Here is a 14008-nt window from a genome sequence, read left to right as displayed (position 1 = left end):
ATGACATTGACATGATTTTACAATATTCAGTGCTGAGTTTTGACCATTTGATCCATTCTTTCTTCCTTGTAGACTGCTGTACAACTGGTCCATGTCGCTGCCCTGCAACATGGTGCTGAAAAAGGCTGTCGACAGCCTGCTGTGCTCCATGTGCCACATCCACCCCAGCTATTTCTCCCTGCTCATGTCCTGGATGGGCATTGTGCCTAGCGCCAGCCACTCCCAGGCCCAGCACCACCGCCTGGCCATGACCGACGACGGCAAGAAGCAGCACGACGCCAACGCCAACGCTGCCGGGCTTACGGACGACTCCAAGCACGCGAGACCGCCCATTAATTTGTCTGAGTCACAGTTAACCACGCTAGCGGCCGCCTCGCAGTCTCCAGGAGCTATAGAGCAGCTGTTGGACTCCGGCTTGCCCTCGCTGCTTGTCCGCAGCCTGGCCCAGCTCTGTTGCGGCCTCTTGGCCAGCGCCGACCTCCCTCTGCCCGCCGCTCAGGCCGAGCGACGGCAGCACCATCACCACTACCACTCGTCCTCCTCCTCCTCGCACAGTCGGCCGCCTTTGTCGGCCGAGCTGGCGGCTCCGGTGCTGCGCTTCCTAACAGAAGTAGGGAACAGTCACGCTATGAAAGACTGGTTAGGCGGACCGGAGGTCAACCCGCTGTGGACGGCCCTGCTCTTCCTGCTGTGCCACTCCAGTGCCAGTGCCGGTGCCAACGCCGGCGCCAACGCAGGTTCCCATCCGGCGGGCTCCGGCGCCGCGGCGTGCCCCCCTCCATCCCAGCCTCAGCCGTCAGGATCGCGATACTCGTTGGCGTCCTCTGGGCGGGCAGGTGGGCTCACGACCCAGCAGAGGACGGCTCTGGAGAATGCCACTGTGGCTTTCTTCCTCCAGTGTATCTCCTGCCACCCCAACAACCAGCGGCTCATGGCACAGGTCTGGTGTTCTGCTCTGTCAGGAGAACTGAATGGATGAGGCTAAAGATTTTCATGTAAAACATTACCACATTGAAGGGTTTGACTGTCCTTTGAGACTCCAGTAATTCGGTTTTTACTTCTCAAAAATAGATTTTGTATTATTAGCCAAAACTTAAATTACTAGCTTTAATTGTATTTGTTGCCTTGTAAAACTAGCTTCTTATCAGCAAGCATTGCTTTGATTAATGATGTCAGTGACTGTATATATTAATTTCTTTCAGTTCAAATGAATTCATTTTATAAAGTCTCTCTGTACGGATTTTAACATGCCTTTCTCCCGCTGCAGGTTCTCTGTGAGCTCTTCCAGTCAGCGCCCCAGCGAGGCAATGTCCCCATCTCTGGAAACATCTCGGGCTTCATTCGAAGGCTTTTCCTGCAGCTCATGCTGGAGGATGAGAAGGTCACAGTCTTCCTGCAGTCTCCATGTCCGGTGGGTAAATCTCTCTTTTATTGAACAGCTCATACCTTACCCAGATAGGATAGGAAAGGAAGTGTTAGGATTTTGGCATTTAGCAGGAAATTTGCTGGGTTTCTTTACGGCACAAACGGAGAAAATAGAATGTAAACAACTTTGTCAATTTGGTTCATGACTCAGCCAGAAGATGCCTCTTTATTAGATTAGTATTTCCAAAATCCTACAAGACACCATCATGTTAAAGATATGTATCCCCCTCACCCCCCACCCCACCCTCCTAAATATTAAGCAACTGGCTAAAATAGCAAAAAGTGATACTGCTGCACCCCTACTCAGTGTAAAAGCATTATGTAATGTTCCCATGTGACCACAAGGGGACAGCGCAGCAATACGAAGCAGAAGCCTCCTACTTTTAATTCCTCCTCCAGACTCATGCGTGCCTGCTATATTGTGTGCTAGCCGGCACCCTAATGCCCCATATTTCACACCGCTCAATGATTGGTTGTCACCAGAGCAGTTTAGGAGAGAGAGGGGCGAGTGGGTGGGGGCGGTGGGCAGGTAGAGAAATTGGTTTCATTTGCCCAAAGCTAATTTCATTCTAACCTCCAAGCTCGTCTCGTCCTCATTATTCTGGGTTTTTTCTTTTTTGTTCCTCATAAATGGTTAAGAGCTTTTGATGAAGAGTCAAGGGACGGGTCAGGGTCATTTCCTGGGCGAGGTGAGGGATGGGTGTTGATTGGCATGTCATAAGGACGTAGACGTGTTTATTATGGGATGCACAAGAACTGGATTTGACTTGGACTTGACTAAGGTTTGGTGCTAAATCAGCCAACATAGTCAAATATACTTGAAATATCACAAGGTATGAGAAAGTGATGCATCATAGGACAGACCAATAAGTTAATATTTGCACATGAGATCAAAAATAGGATTGGCCCTGCTGCTGACCTCCCCATATTATATCATTTAGAGGACCTGCATCTATCTTCGGTGGTGACAGGTGGGTGGACATGCCAGTTGGTATGTTATGAGTTGTTTGTTGCTCTTCAGTGGTGTGTGCTGCGTAGCTTAGCATAACTCTGGCAGCACCACGCCTGTCTCCCATAGGCCGCAGAAAGTAGCGAATGTCGCTGGCAGTGATGCACACATGTACTGTAACATTCATACTGGCTGAGAAGCCGTGTCAACTTAAATAAAGGCAGACGCAGAAGGATGGGAAGAGGAGGAGGGCAAAGGAATAGAGGTGGAAACCAAGACAATCTGAATCAAAATCTGAATATGTCCCCTCTGAAAGGCTTTCAACTCCCCTACAGCTGTCATAATCATTCACAAAAGCAGTCATAGTGTTTGTGCTCTAACTGTACACTCTAGGATTAGACTGTGTTTTTGCAGACAGACACCGAAACTGAAGTTGACAATATTTTGTGCCAATTTTCAATATCTTTGAATTTGACCTTTTCATGCCAAAGAAAAACAAGTATTCAGTGCACAATTGTATTCTTGTCAGGGTGGAAACGCCTCTGAAAAAGCTTTTTAGACCATCACTGGACACTAAAACTCTCTGTTGAAACCCAGTGGTTCTTCTGTGTTCATTTAGTAATAGTGAAACCAGTCTTTGGGCTTAGCAGCTCTTTAAGGCAAGGTGACCCACCCCAACTGTTAAACGGTTGGCAAAATTCTGGGATACATTACCACCTTTAAATGAATAATTAATTAATGAATAGAAAGAAATGAAATGTCATTAACATTGATTGGTTGATATCCAACATCAGGCCCATATATCGGTCTAACCCTAATATACACCACACCCTTCGGTCACTGAGATTTCCTATAGCTGTGTCAGTTTTTTGTATTTCTACAACATGCTAACACAAAATCATTTATTTCTGCTCTCAGCTGTACAAAGGACGCATCAACGCCACCAGCCACGTGATCCAGCATCCCATGTATGGAGCGGGCCACAAGTACCGAACCCTCCACCTGCCCATCTCCACCACGCTGGCCGAGGTCCTGGACCGAGTATCTGGTACGCCTCAATAAAGGAAACTTACTGCTTTTTACTTACTTCTCTCTAGGACAAGCTGCTTTACACAAGAGGAGCTAGAACTTAAAACACAAAAACACACACAAAATATGGAATATTTCTAAAAATATCAAGATAATGCAATGCATAATAGATGAGAAAAATATAAATAAGAAGATAAACAAATAGACAGCTTACGTGTAAAATGTGCATCGTATTTGCATTAGCGTGTCTACAGAAGGCCACACATATGTACAGAAAGTGTCTAGGTGTGTAGACATAAATATTCACTATCTGTATGTTTAATTTACACATGAAGAGAACTTCTGTGCAGGAGATATGTTTGCAGATTTAAATAGGGAAGGTATGAACTGTAGCTGCAGGCAGTAGAAGTGTGCGAGGCTGTGGCAGTATTCACAGGAAATTACTATCAAGCGTTCTTCTTGTAGCTTCGCTCCCAGCTTCATCAATATTGCGTTGGCCCACAGCTGGTGAGTGCGGAGCACAGTGTCCTGCACACATATACACATAAATATCCCCCCCCCCCCCACACACACACACACACACACACAGTCTTAAACAGGGGAAACCCACAGCTCGCCATTCAAGCATTTTATCCCTTTCGGTTGGCTCTTTAAATTTTAAAAGGCAGACATATTTGAAGTTAATGCCCCATGTCAGCTCCTCGCACATCGACTCAGAGCCACACAATCTCACTCCCACTCACGCGAAAAGGCTTGATTGGTATTGGAAGGTTTGCATGAGAGTGGTTCTTAAAGCTGGTGTAGTGAAAGGGATCGACAAAGTAGCTCTGTTCTGTTTTTGAATTTCAAAGAAAGTTGCTAGACGCAGCATTTTTAAACATCAATACGTCATTCGTACGCTATCAATTGTGATACCTTGATATAATTACTGTAATCAAATGAGACCATTTTCCAGATGATTGGTCATCTGTATCTCACTCCAGTGCTGTTGTTAGTGCTAGTGTTTATCAAACTGAAGACCGCATTTCCCATATACCCCCCGTGGTCCCAGGGCATAAACATTATCCTTTTGCGTCAACTGTTGTGCGTCAACTCAAATCCAAGACATTAGCAGCGGGGCCGAGAAATCGACCACAATATTAGCTGCTGAGATACCTCTGATGTAGTGACTGCAGCCCGGATTAGATGATGCACTTCAAACTGTAAACACCATCTCTACACTTTCCCCAAGGCTTGACTGAATCATACATCGGTACTATGTTGTATTTCATCAGTGAAAATGAACCCTGTCGTACAAAAGACATTCCGCTATTGACATAGGTAGTGTACTGTATATGAAAGTCAGAAACCAGAAGAAATGGTCATTTTGTGCACTGGGGAAGTAAAACTCATACTTATTGACCCGTTAAAAATATTTAATATTGGCGCAAAATATCAGCTATGTTCAATCCAAAAATATTGGGATTAGCCTCCAGCAGTTGAAACCTAAATTGCTGTTAGTAATGCATCCATTTACACTTTGCTCTGTTTTCCCAAGACTGCCAATTTCCTATTCAAAACCATTGAGAAAACTCTGAAACAAACACCATCAGCCATTAGTAGTAACCTCCCTTGTGGTTTCATTCTCTGGCTGTTATCTGGCCGTCAAGGTCAACAGTGCAGCGGCGATGCTGTGGTGTGTAGCGTTAGCCGTTAGCTTTTAGCCAGCGCTGTATGTGATGAATGGCTCTCCCCTCAGGACCTTGAACAACAGATAAAAGGCCTGATACACCACCGCTGTTATGAGCCTCTGTGTGCGTATGTGTGAGAGAGAGAGAACAAGGGCGAGAAAAATGCTGGAAAGAGGCTATTGGACAATGTGGTAGACAATGTGGTCTTAGTGGTAGGGAACCTATGACTTCTTCATGCCTCAAAACAGTTATGCTACGTTCACTTTCTATGGAAATAACCGCCGAAATGACTTGGAAATGTTCCCACTAAAACCTGTTTGAAGCCGTAAAGTGGCATGATTTAAGTTTTCTGTTGACTTTGGTCACTGATATATGATGATTATTATCCATCTTTTCCACCCTAAAACACATCAACGCTGTTAGAATTGGCTAGTGGTGATGTACCTTGCATTACTGGGTCCATTTTTCTTGTTCTTATTCCTGCTAATAACTGGCCAAACGCTGCAGAATAAGGTGTTCCGCTCAAGACTGTAGCATAGACGCTAATCCAGGATTTTACACTGTTGTGTACAAACATCCAGCCTCCTCGATTGTTTTCTATGCAAACCTTAACAGGGTTCTGCCAAGTGTGTATTTGCGGTGATCCTTGGAATTGCTAATGCCACATTATCTGCTATGGAGGCTGGCTTATATGATATGCTGAGTAGTGAGGAGAGAGATCTTAGCTGATTGTTGTTTGATAGCCCTTTTATACATGTCACCACCCAGATGAATACAAGCACTGATGCTCAACATACAACGATAATTATCATCAGCTTCTTCACTCATACTCAGTGATGGTACTCGCCCGCCTGAGATAAACCCATGGAAATACTGCCTTCAGCTAGCATCTACCTTTTTTCTTACCTCTTTTTGTATTTTACCAAACTTGCATTGCCATTTGTACATCATTGAGATCACAATCAAAATATCTTTGACTTTGACGTTTTCACATATGTCAAATTGAATAATACTCATCTGATTTCTCTGTCTCCTCCCCCATCTTTTCTCTGCCTCAGACACACCCAGCATCACGGCCAAGCTGATCAATGAGCAGAAGGAGGACAAGGAGAAGAAGAATCATGAAGAGAAGGAGAAGATGAAAGCTGACAGCGGTTTCCAGGACAACTACAGCGTCGTCGTGGCCTCAGGTACTTGGTTCGGATCCATCTACCCCTCAAACTATGGCAGCCAATTCAGCTATTCAGCCAATCTCTGCGGGCCGTCATGTCCCGTCCCATCACCCCACCCGCCAATCACGTGGGAAGGGGAATTGCGTCGCTTGTTTACTCACAAATGAGTAGCATTGAAATGTTCAGCTTTTGGCAAAGCTTCTAGGCCTGTGATGATCTCATGAATAGATGAGATATTTTGACTCGAGGCGTATGAATTACAATGAATGCTAAATGGATACTGAGTCTTCAGGGCTTGAAACCAGAGGTGTCTAAGAGGCGCTTCGCAAAAACAACTATATGTCAATTGAATGCGAGATCTTAAGTCTGCCTACGTACCTAAAGCACACTGTTGAAAGTGTTAAAGAATAAAATTCCCGAGGGAAACACTGAATTCTTGTTTTTTTTAGGGTTGAAAATGGTCAAATTTAAAGATCATATCAGTATTTTGTTCACCGTTGAACAAAATGACCATCACCCAATTGTTGGGGACAAAAAATATCTAAAATTGCCATGCTAAGCTTCTCTCCACCCAAAAGAAAATATTAACATGAACTTTTATTGATGAGAGTGGTAAGACTTGATGTGTTGCGACTGAATTATTGTTGCGTCTGTCCGTGTCCGCCAGGCTTAAAGTCCCAGTCCAAGCGGGCCCTGTCTACCCCTCCCCGCCCCCCGTCCCGGAGGGGCCGAGTGATGAGCGACAAGCTGACCGCCTCCTCCGGTGTGGACCCCTCTGCCAAAACCATCAGCGTGCCCGTTTTCCACCTCTACCACAAGCTGCTTCCAGGTAGCACATGCACACTCTGGTTTGGATTTACTAATATACCGGTTACATACTGCTTCATCCGTCTTTTTTTTTTTCTTGAGTAATGACCCTTCCTATGTATTAGGGGAGTGACGAAATATGTCATGACAATTGGTCGACAGGAGGATTTACACTAGTGCCCAACCCTAATGTGTATGTACACAGACACATATGCGCTACCCACAAGCCGGCACAGTGCCAAGGGAAGCCCATCAGTCTGGGCTTGTGTAATGAAGCTGTAACATCCATCTGGGTCAGTTCCTTGAGGGGCCAGAGGCGCTCAGGTCAAACATTGACACTTGGCAGCCGAAATAGCTTTCAATATTCGGGAGGTGAATTTAATAATATACTGTATAGTCTGTATCAACTGACTGCAAATTTCAGTCATGTTTACTTGTGACCCATAGTATCGAAATGGAATCGCATCGTGAGGTTGTTAATACGCTGGTGTGGACTCACTGCTTCTCTTGCCTTTCCTCCCCCTCAGGTCAGCCCCTCCCGGCTGAGATGACCCTGGCCCAGCTACTAACCCTCCTGTACGACCGCAAGCTGCCGCAGGGCTACCGCTCCATCGACCTGACTGTCAAGCTGGGCTCCAAGGTCATCTCTGACCCTGGGCTCTCCAAGACGGATTCCTTCAAGAGGCTGCGCACCGAGAAAGGTACAGGCGCCTTGCGAGAGGAGCATCGATTTGTGTTTAAAGTGCAAATGTACCCGAGGCAGAATTTGCATATGTTAAAAGGATACGCCAGCCAGAAAAAACTTTTTTATTGTTCCGTGACTCAAGGTAGTTCTGTTGGACTGTAGTGTTATTAGTCTTATTACTGTCACTGTTCGCCAATTTTCTAACATTTACATGCTAACAATACGCTTTCCTCATTATATTTAATCTCTGCCTTGCTACCTTTCTGAAAATACCCACATCCTTTGGCATATTCGTTTAATCCTAATGGTCTTGAACAGTGTAGTTGAGATTTGTGTACAAGAGCACATGTTGCTCAAGAGCTAAAACTTAGATCTAAAAAAAAAACCTGTTCCATTGATATAGAACAGGAGACTGTTTTCCCTTTAAATGTACACACAGAGACTTGCTTACATGGTCACACATGTAGAAATAGGCTTAGCACTCCAGTATACATTGTCCAGGGTGGACAAATTAAGGGAAACCCCTAATGAGTATCAAGTAAAGATTAATGTACAGGGAGCTGGTGTTTATCGCAAAATAAGCCCTGACAGGTGAATTAAGACCCCTACATTATCCCACTTATTACACAGCTACGTACCAAAGACATTTATCATTTGACACAAAATAAGGGTTTAAAATTATTTTATTACAAGCTAAAGAAATTTACAAGCTTCTGCCAAAAATGTAGTTCATTAAGACTGCAACCATAGCAGCTTTCTGTAGCTAGAATCCATGGCAGATCCCTACCTTTTTAGTTTGGACAGAATTTAATTTGGTCATGATTATAGATAAGCCCCCATTAGCTTTGATGTACAAAACGCCAAATGTATTGTTTTTTTTGTTTTTTTACAATGATATGAAGAGAGAGAGAGGTTTTGGAGTTTAAATGTAGGTGCATTGTAAATGGGTTACACTGCAATAAAATTTAAGTCCAGTGGCTATTACTTTTTTTTTTCTCTGTCAAGTTTTAATGGCGCTTTACTTTGGTCAGGGCTCGGCTCGCATCACCTGGGCTATTTCTTGGGCTGCTTTAAAAAAAAACACAAAAAAAAAACGCTTTGAAGTCTAAAAGCTCTCTGAGTGGTTTTGAGTCCAGACTGCCCAATCACAGCCTCTCTTCTCCTTACCTTTTCAGTCCTTAAAGCTTTTTCATCCTTTGACGCTGGATTCATGCAATATTCATGCGCTTTTTAGATGTTGCTGTAACATTCACATTTGCACAGCGTCAGGTTGAAACGTCGAACCGACAATAAGTTAATCCCGCTCTTGCTTTGGTGAATGCGGTCACGGTAATTTTGGCTCGAGGGGAAACATTTACATTTTACATTTTAGTCATTTAGCTGACACTCTTCTCCAGAGCGACTAATAAAGAACGAAGGATCAAACTGGTGACCTTCCTGCTACGGGATGCTTTTTCTAGCAGGATAACACTGCCAACCCATAGATATTGTGATTTCAGGACTGCGTTATATTTAGCCATCCACTTCTGCAGGCTTGACGGTCAGTACTAGGGCATGTGTGACAACATGAGGTCAGATTAATTTTTTACCGTTGTCATTCGGGTGTACACTTTGACATCTCGGTTTTGATGATCTCAGCACCGGCGAATCTGCAAAGCTGGTCAAATCTCTCTCATGGCAACCAGCCGTGTCCCATCCACGAATCCATAGTTCCCTGTTATCCCCGTGTTATACTGTGATCTCATTCACTTGAATGTTTTTTATGTCCAGTAACATACATGTCATGCCTTCAAGTGGAAAATTGAATATACTGAATGAAGCGTATGTTCAATAATGCAACAGTTGTGCCGTTCACCCTCGGCTGACCCCTCTCTCTCTCTAAAACAGAACTCCATAGGTATACATGTTATTTTCAGAGCGTTGACACTAGCTGCGGTCCAGGCTGACCCGCTGCTGTGTGCTCATGTGCCGTGGCTAGAACATGTTAAAGCGCTACCCTTCCTGGCAGCAAGCGCTTAGCAAGTGAAGCAGCACTAATGTTGACAAAATGGACACAGCAAGTCGAGATATCCTCTTGTACAAATGTGCAAAGACAAGCAGAGTCCAAATAGTGGTCAGATCATAAGGCTGTGTTTGCCTTACACTCATGCCATAGTGTTCATTGAACCTAGACAGAATGCAATGTACTTTCTCCCCCTCTCTGCAGTGCTCCATTAAGAGATTGTCGGCACAAAAGCTACTTTTGTGCCTCTTCTCTCTCTCTCTTGCTGCAGGCTAGCTTGGCCATAGTAAATAGAGAGCCCATGCTTGGTGGCATGACTACAAAGCAGCTTAGCTTGTTTCTTTGTGCGGGTGTGGGATATTTAGACTGCTCAGTGCCGGTCTGCCAGGCCTCAGGCCTCCTCAGCACCTTCGCGCTAATTGTTCATGCTTTCAATGATCTAGCTTATTCTGCTTTCAAACAATTCTAGCTTATTCGTTTTCTAAAAACGAAGCTTGAGTACCTGGTGTACAAAGACTATGGCGCCTACTTCTGCACTGCACCTTTTATAAACCTCTTCAGTTCACCCATGGCGCTTCCAGCCCTTGGTGACAGAAGACGACCTTTTAGGGCCAGAGTTCCACAGCTTTTGTCTTTACAGGTTGTAAGCGGCAGCTGGTTCACCCGCCCTGTGTTGTTCTTCGGTGTTCACATTGTTAGCCCAGCATGCGAGGCCAGTGACCTGCCTGTTCCCTTTCAGTGAAATCTTGCGCCTTACTCGTGTAGCCCAATTCAAACAAATCTCACCACTGTTCAGACACTAAACACTTGATTAGGTCAATCATTATCTTCATTTAAGCAATATGGCCACCCTCTCCCTGGCTACTGAATTCAGGTGAGGACTACAAATACAGTGGATTAGTGCCCACTCCCCTCCCCCGAGTAAGAAAGTCCATTTTGGCAAGTGCATACGCTATCTGTAGAATATCTATTTAGCCTTTCCAGTACGCATGAATACACACCGGTGCGCTCATTCCATTTATTTTGCTTCTGCAAGAGCTGACCCCGAGTTACATTCTCAAGGTGCTGTCCGCCCTGCTGCTCTTGCTTCGCGTCTTACCTTACTCCCCTACCGTTTCTCCAGAACGTTTCCCAAAAAAATATCAAATCCTTTCAGATTCATCTCTCCCATGATAAATGGAGGGGAATGGCAGTGACCTTTGCTAACAGGGAAGGAGGCATTGAAAGATGGAAAAGACGGCAAGAGAGGTTTTTCTAAAAATCGACGCTGAGGCTTTGACTAGGTGGAGCCATAATGCGGAATCCATTTACCTCAGGTTCCACTGCGCGCAGACACACACACACACACACACACACGCGCAGACACACACACACTGTCCCAGGACCAGCAGCTATCTCAAAAGCCTTCCTCCTTGTGTAAATAGACCAACGCCTGTCAGAAGGAAATTAATATTGTCCCTCAGAAACCTTTCTTAGTTATCTAGTTCCCTCCGATTCAAACATAATTTTGCTTGTAAAGTTTTTGTCAGTTTACTGTCTTTTCATATGCTGGAGATGCGCCACCTGGCAGGATAGTGATGCCCTTTGTCCCTTTATGGTTTTGCATGCATTTGAAACAACAAAACTCATGGTTGAAATGCTATTTAAATATTCTTCTAGCAGGCCAGATGCCCCTCTTTGTGTCATTCTGCTGAAAACAGGAGCATCCCCTCTCTCTATCACATCTAATCCAGTTTCGGGAGTCAGCACAAGTTCTGTTAAAAACCCTATTAGTCACAACCCTGGTGACTTTTTAATTCACCACCAAAAGAAAGGGAGGGAAGGGGGGGGGGGGGGGGGGGGATCCCTTCAGAGAGATGAGGAGAGCAATGAATCATCCATTTTATTTTCTCCTCCATGGGAGATGATGCGTGGCTTTTTTGGAAGATGACCTATCAATTGACCGGAGCTTTATATCATCATAAAACGGCTGGGCCACGCCGTCACAGGAAAACCGGAACGGGTTAGCGCTGTTGGAGGCGGGGCGGATTTTTGCCTTTCACCTTCCATTCCATTTTGACAGTCTGACTTTGTGTTCACCTTGTATATGTAAACAAGGACATTTGGACCGTGTCCGTTATTTATATAGATATGTGTGTATGTAATTTTTTTTTTCTTTTTAATCAGCACGTAGCTCATCTAGGGGTGGGGTACCCTCTCTCTCTCTCTCTCGAGTGCAAACCATTAAGGCCTATTGATGTATGAACAGCCAGCGATTGAGATGGTACGCTGGCCTCCGGTGATTGGAAGCTGTTGTCAGGCTCTCCTCCTCCTCCTCCTGCTTTCTTCTTGGTTGCTTGAACTTGATGAATGGGAGAGTAATGGACTGATAGCTCTGTTGGTTTCTCCTTTCCTCTATTTCACAAATTCAATCTGCTTATGAATGATGAATTATGAGGTACGGTGATTTATGGCATTGGAGTGGTCCGGTTGTACATGGTGCAAACTACCTTCAGTTTTATTTTTTGTCGGGGGGGGGGGGGGGGGTCTAATGGGGAAAAAAAATCCCTGCACACTGTAATAACGTTCATTTTGTGATTTATTTTTTATCCAAAACTGGTTTTCATCAGTCATTACAGCAGTTTATACAGCTATAGTGATTTGATTATTGCCTTTGAAAGAATTCAAAATACTGTACTTAAGTTAGTTATCAGGTGTTTGTTTTATCCTATCACTTTGTTTTGTTTGGATTTGGCAATCCAAAAAAAAATATATATATGGCAAATCTATGGCATCTCAATTAGGGGGCATGGGAAGCTCTTCTGTTTGTGATTTAGACTGATTAGTCAAGCCTACCTATCCTACATAGCCTAACCTACCCGGCACCACCAACCATCAGCAGTCATAAGTTGGGTACCCAGGTAGTGAACAATGACGCAGGTAGCAAGTTAAGAGAAACTCATGCCAAACTCCATTCAAAAATCTGTCAGTTTCATGCTTATTTTTGCTTATTGACAAAATAACATTCCTCATACGACATGACTCAAGACATTTTATATATTTTAGGCCACTCTTCAATTCGGCATACATATTACCCACCACACTGCATTTATTTTGATGCATTGTCAATTTTTAGACCGGATGTGCCGGCTATTCCCACAGTCTTCTTTCACCAAAATACACGACTGAGCCAGCGTGTGTGAAGTGAATATAAAAGTTGAGATGTGCAAAAACAGCCTCAGCTCGCTCCTGTGTGTTTGAATGCAGAAATGTCCATTTACTGGCATTAAAATCCCAAGACAGATAAGTGTCAGACTCTTTCTTACAGACAGCACTAGAAGGGAACTGAATGTATGGTATTCTCCTCTCAACGATGAGATTCTCCTCACAATACCACATAGGCTGCAGCATACAAAAGACTAGATGAGCTTAAGAGGGTCACAGATGCCAGACAGTACTTGGATGTACAACAGATCCCGTCTTTCTGTCTTTCAGTGGATCACTGCGACATGCTGAGCAGTTGCCCCGAGGACGAGCCGATGACGCCCAGCGAGGAATGTCTGGACGCTGCCATCGACGAGTCCCTGCTCGAGACCAACCCCATCCAGTCACCGCTTCAAGTCTTTGCCGGCATGGGCGGCCTGGCCCTCATCGCAGAGAGGCTGCCCATGCTCTACCCTGACGTCATCCAGCAGGTGAGACCGGACTCACAGCCTGCCATAGACATGGGCAGACCCACGGATCATGGTCCGTATCATGGAATTTAGACTGGTGTATTCCAGACGGGGAAAGTCTGGGAATTTGATACAGTTACTGGTGAAGTCAGGGAATATCAGGGAATATTACAACCGGGTCACTTTACACTCTCACACATTACATTAGATGGTGGATTTCAGACGGACTGGAGTGGAAACCAGACTGCTTACCCGTTAAGAAAAACATAAACAAGGACAAAAAAAAAAAAAGTTTTTTTTTTATAATTGAAAGTCATGGAATTTTTTATCAGGGCCGTGGTGGGAACCTTGAAAGTAGAATGTGGGGACCTTCACCTAGCTAATATTTCACAGACCCAAAGAGGCCAAAAGTTAGTTCATTTTATTTATTGAACCACACCTGGCTAGAGCCAAAATGCATAAAATAGTGCAGAGTGCCGTGATAACGCAAATGTTTGGATATTCACCTGTGAAAGACTAGTTGTCAGTGGGTCCACACCTTTTTCATCATTTTGTACTGTATGGAATCTACATACCTGTTGCTACAATAACTAGAATGGACTGAAGTGCCACTGTC

General features: G+C 44.5%; 1 protein-coding gene across 1 annotated transcript in view; it reads left to right on the top strand.

Moving 5' to 3' along the window:
• Positions 1-14008, top strand: part of birc6 (baculoviral IAP repeat containing 6) — a 131313-nt gene that overhangs the window by 55558 nt on the left and 61747 nt on the right. Inside the window, exons 54-60 of the mRNA XM_078288816.1 lie at positions 73-940; positions 1268-1411; positions 3293-3422; positions 6132-6263; positions 6913-7074; positions 7580-7753; positions 13214-13413. Of these exons, the coding sequence (XP_078144942.1) occupies positions 73-940; positions 1268-1411; positions 3293-3422; positions 6132-6263; positions 6913-7074; positions 7580-7753; positions 13214-13413 (1810 nt within the window). The remainder of the gene's footprint in view (positions 1-72; positions 941-1267; positions 1412-3292; positions 3423-6131; positions 6264-6912; positions 7075-7579; positions 7754-13213; positions 13414-14008) is intronic.

This window comes from Centroberyx gerrardi, chromosome 15 (assembly GCF_048128805.1).
Source record: "Centroberyx gerrardi isolate f3 chromosome 15, fCenGer3.hap1.cur.20231027, whole genome shotgun sequence".
Lineage (NCBI taxonomy): Eukaryota > Metazoa > Chordata > Actinopteri > Beryciformes > Berycidae > Centroberyx > Centroberyx gerrardi.
The sequence above is the reverse complement of the archived record's forward strand: the minus strand, read 5'-3'. Positions and strand labels throughout refer to the sequence as shown.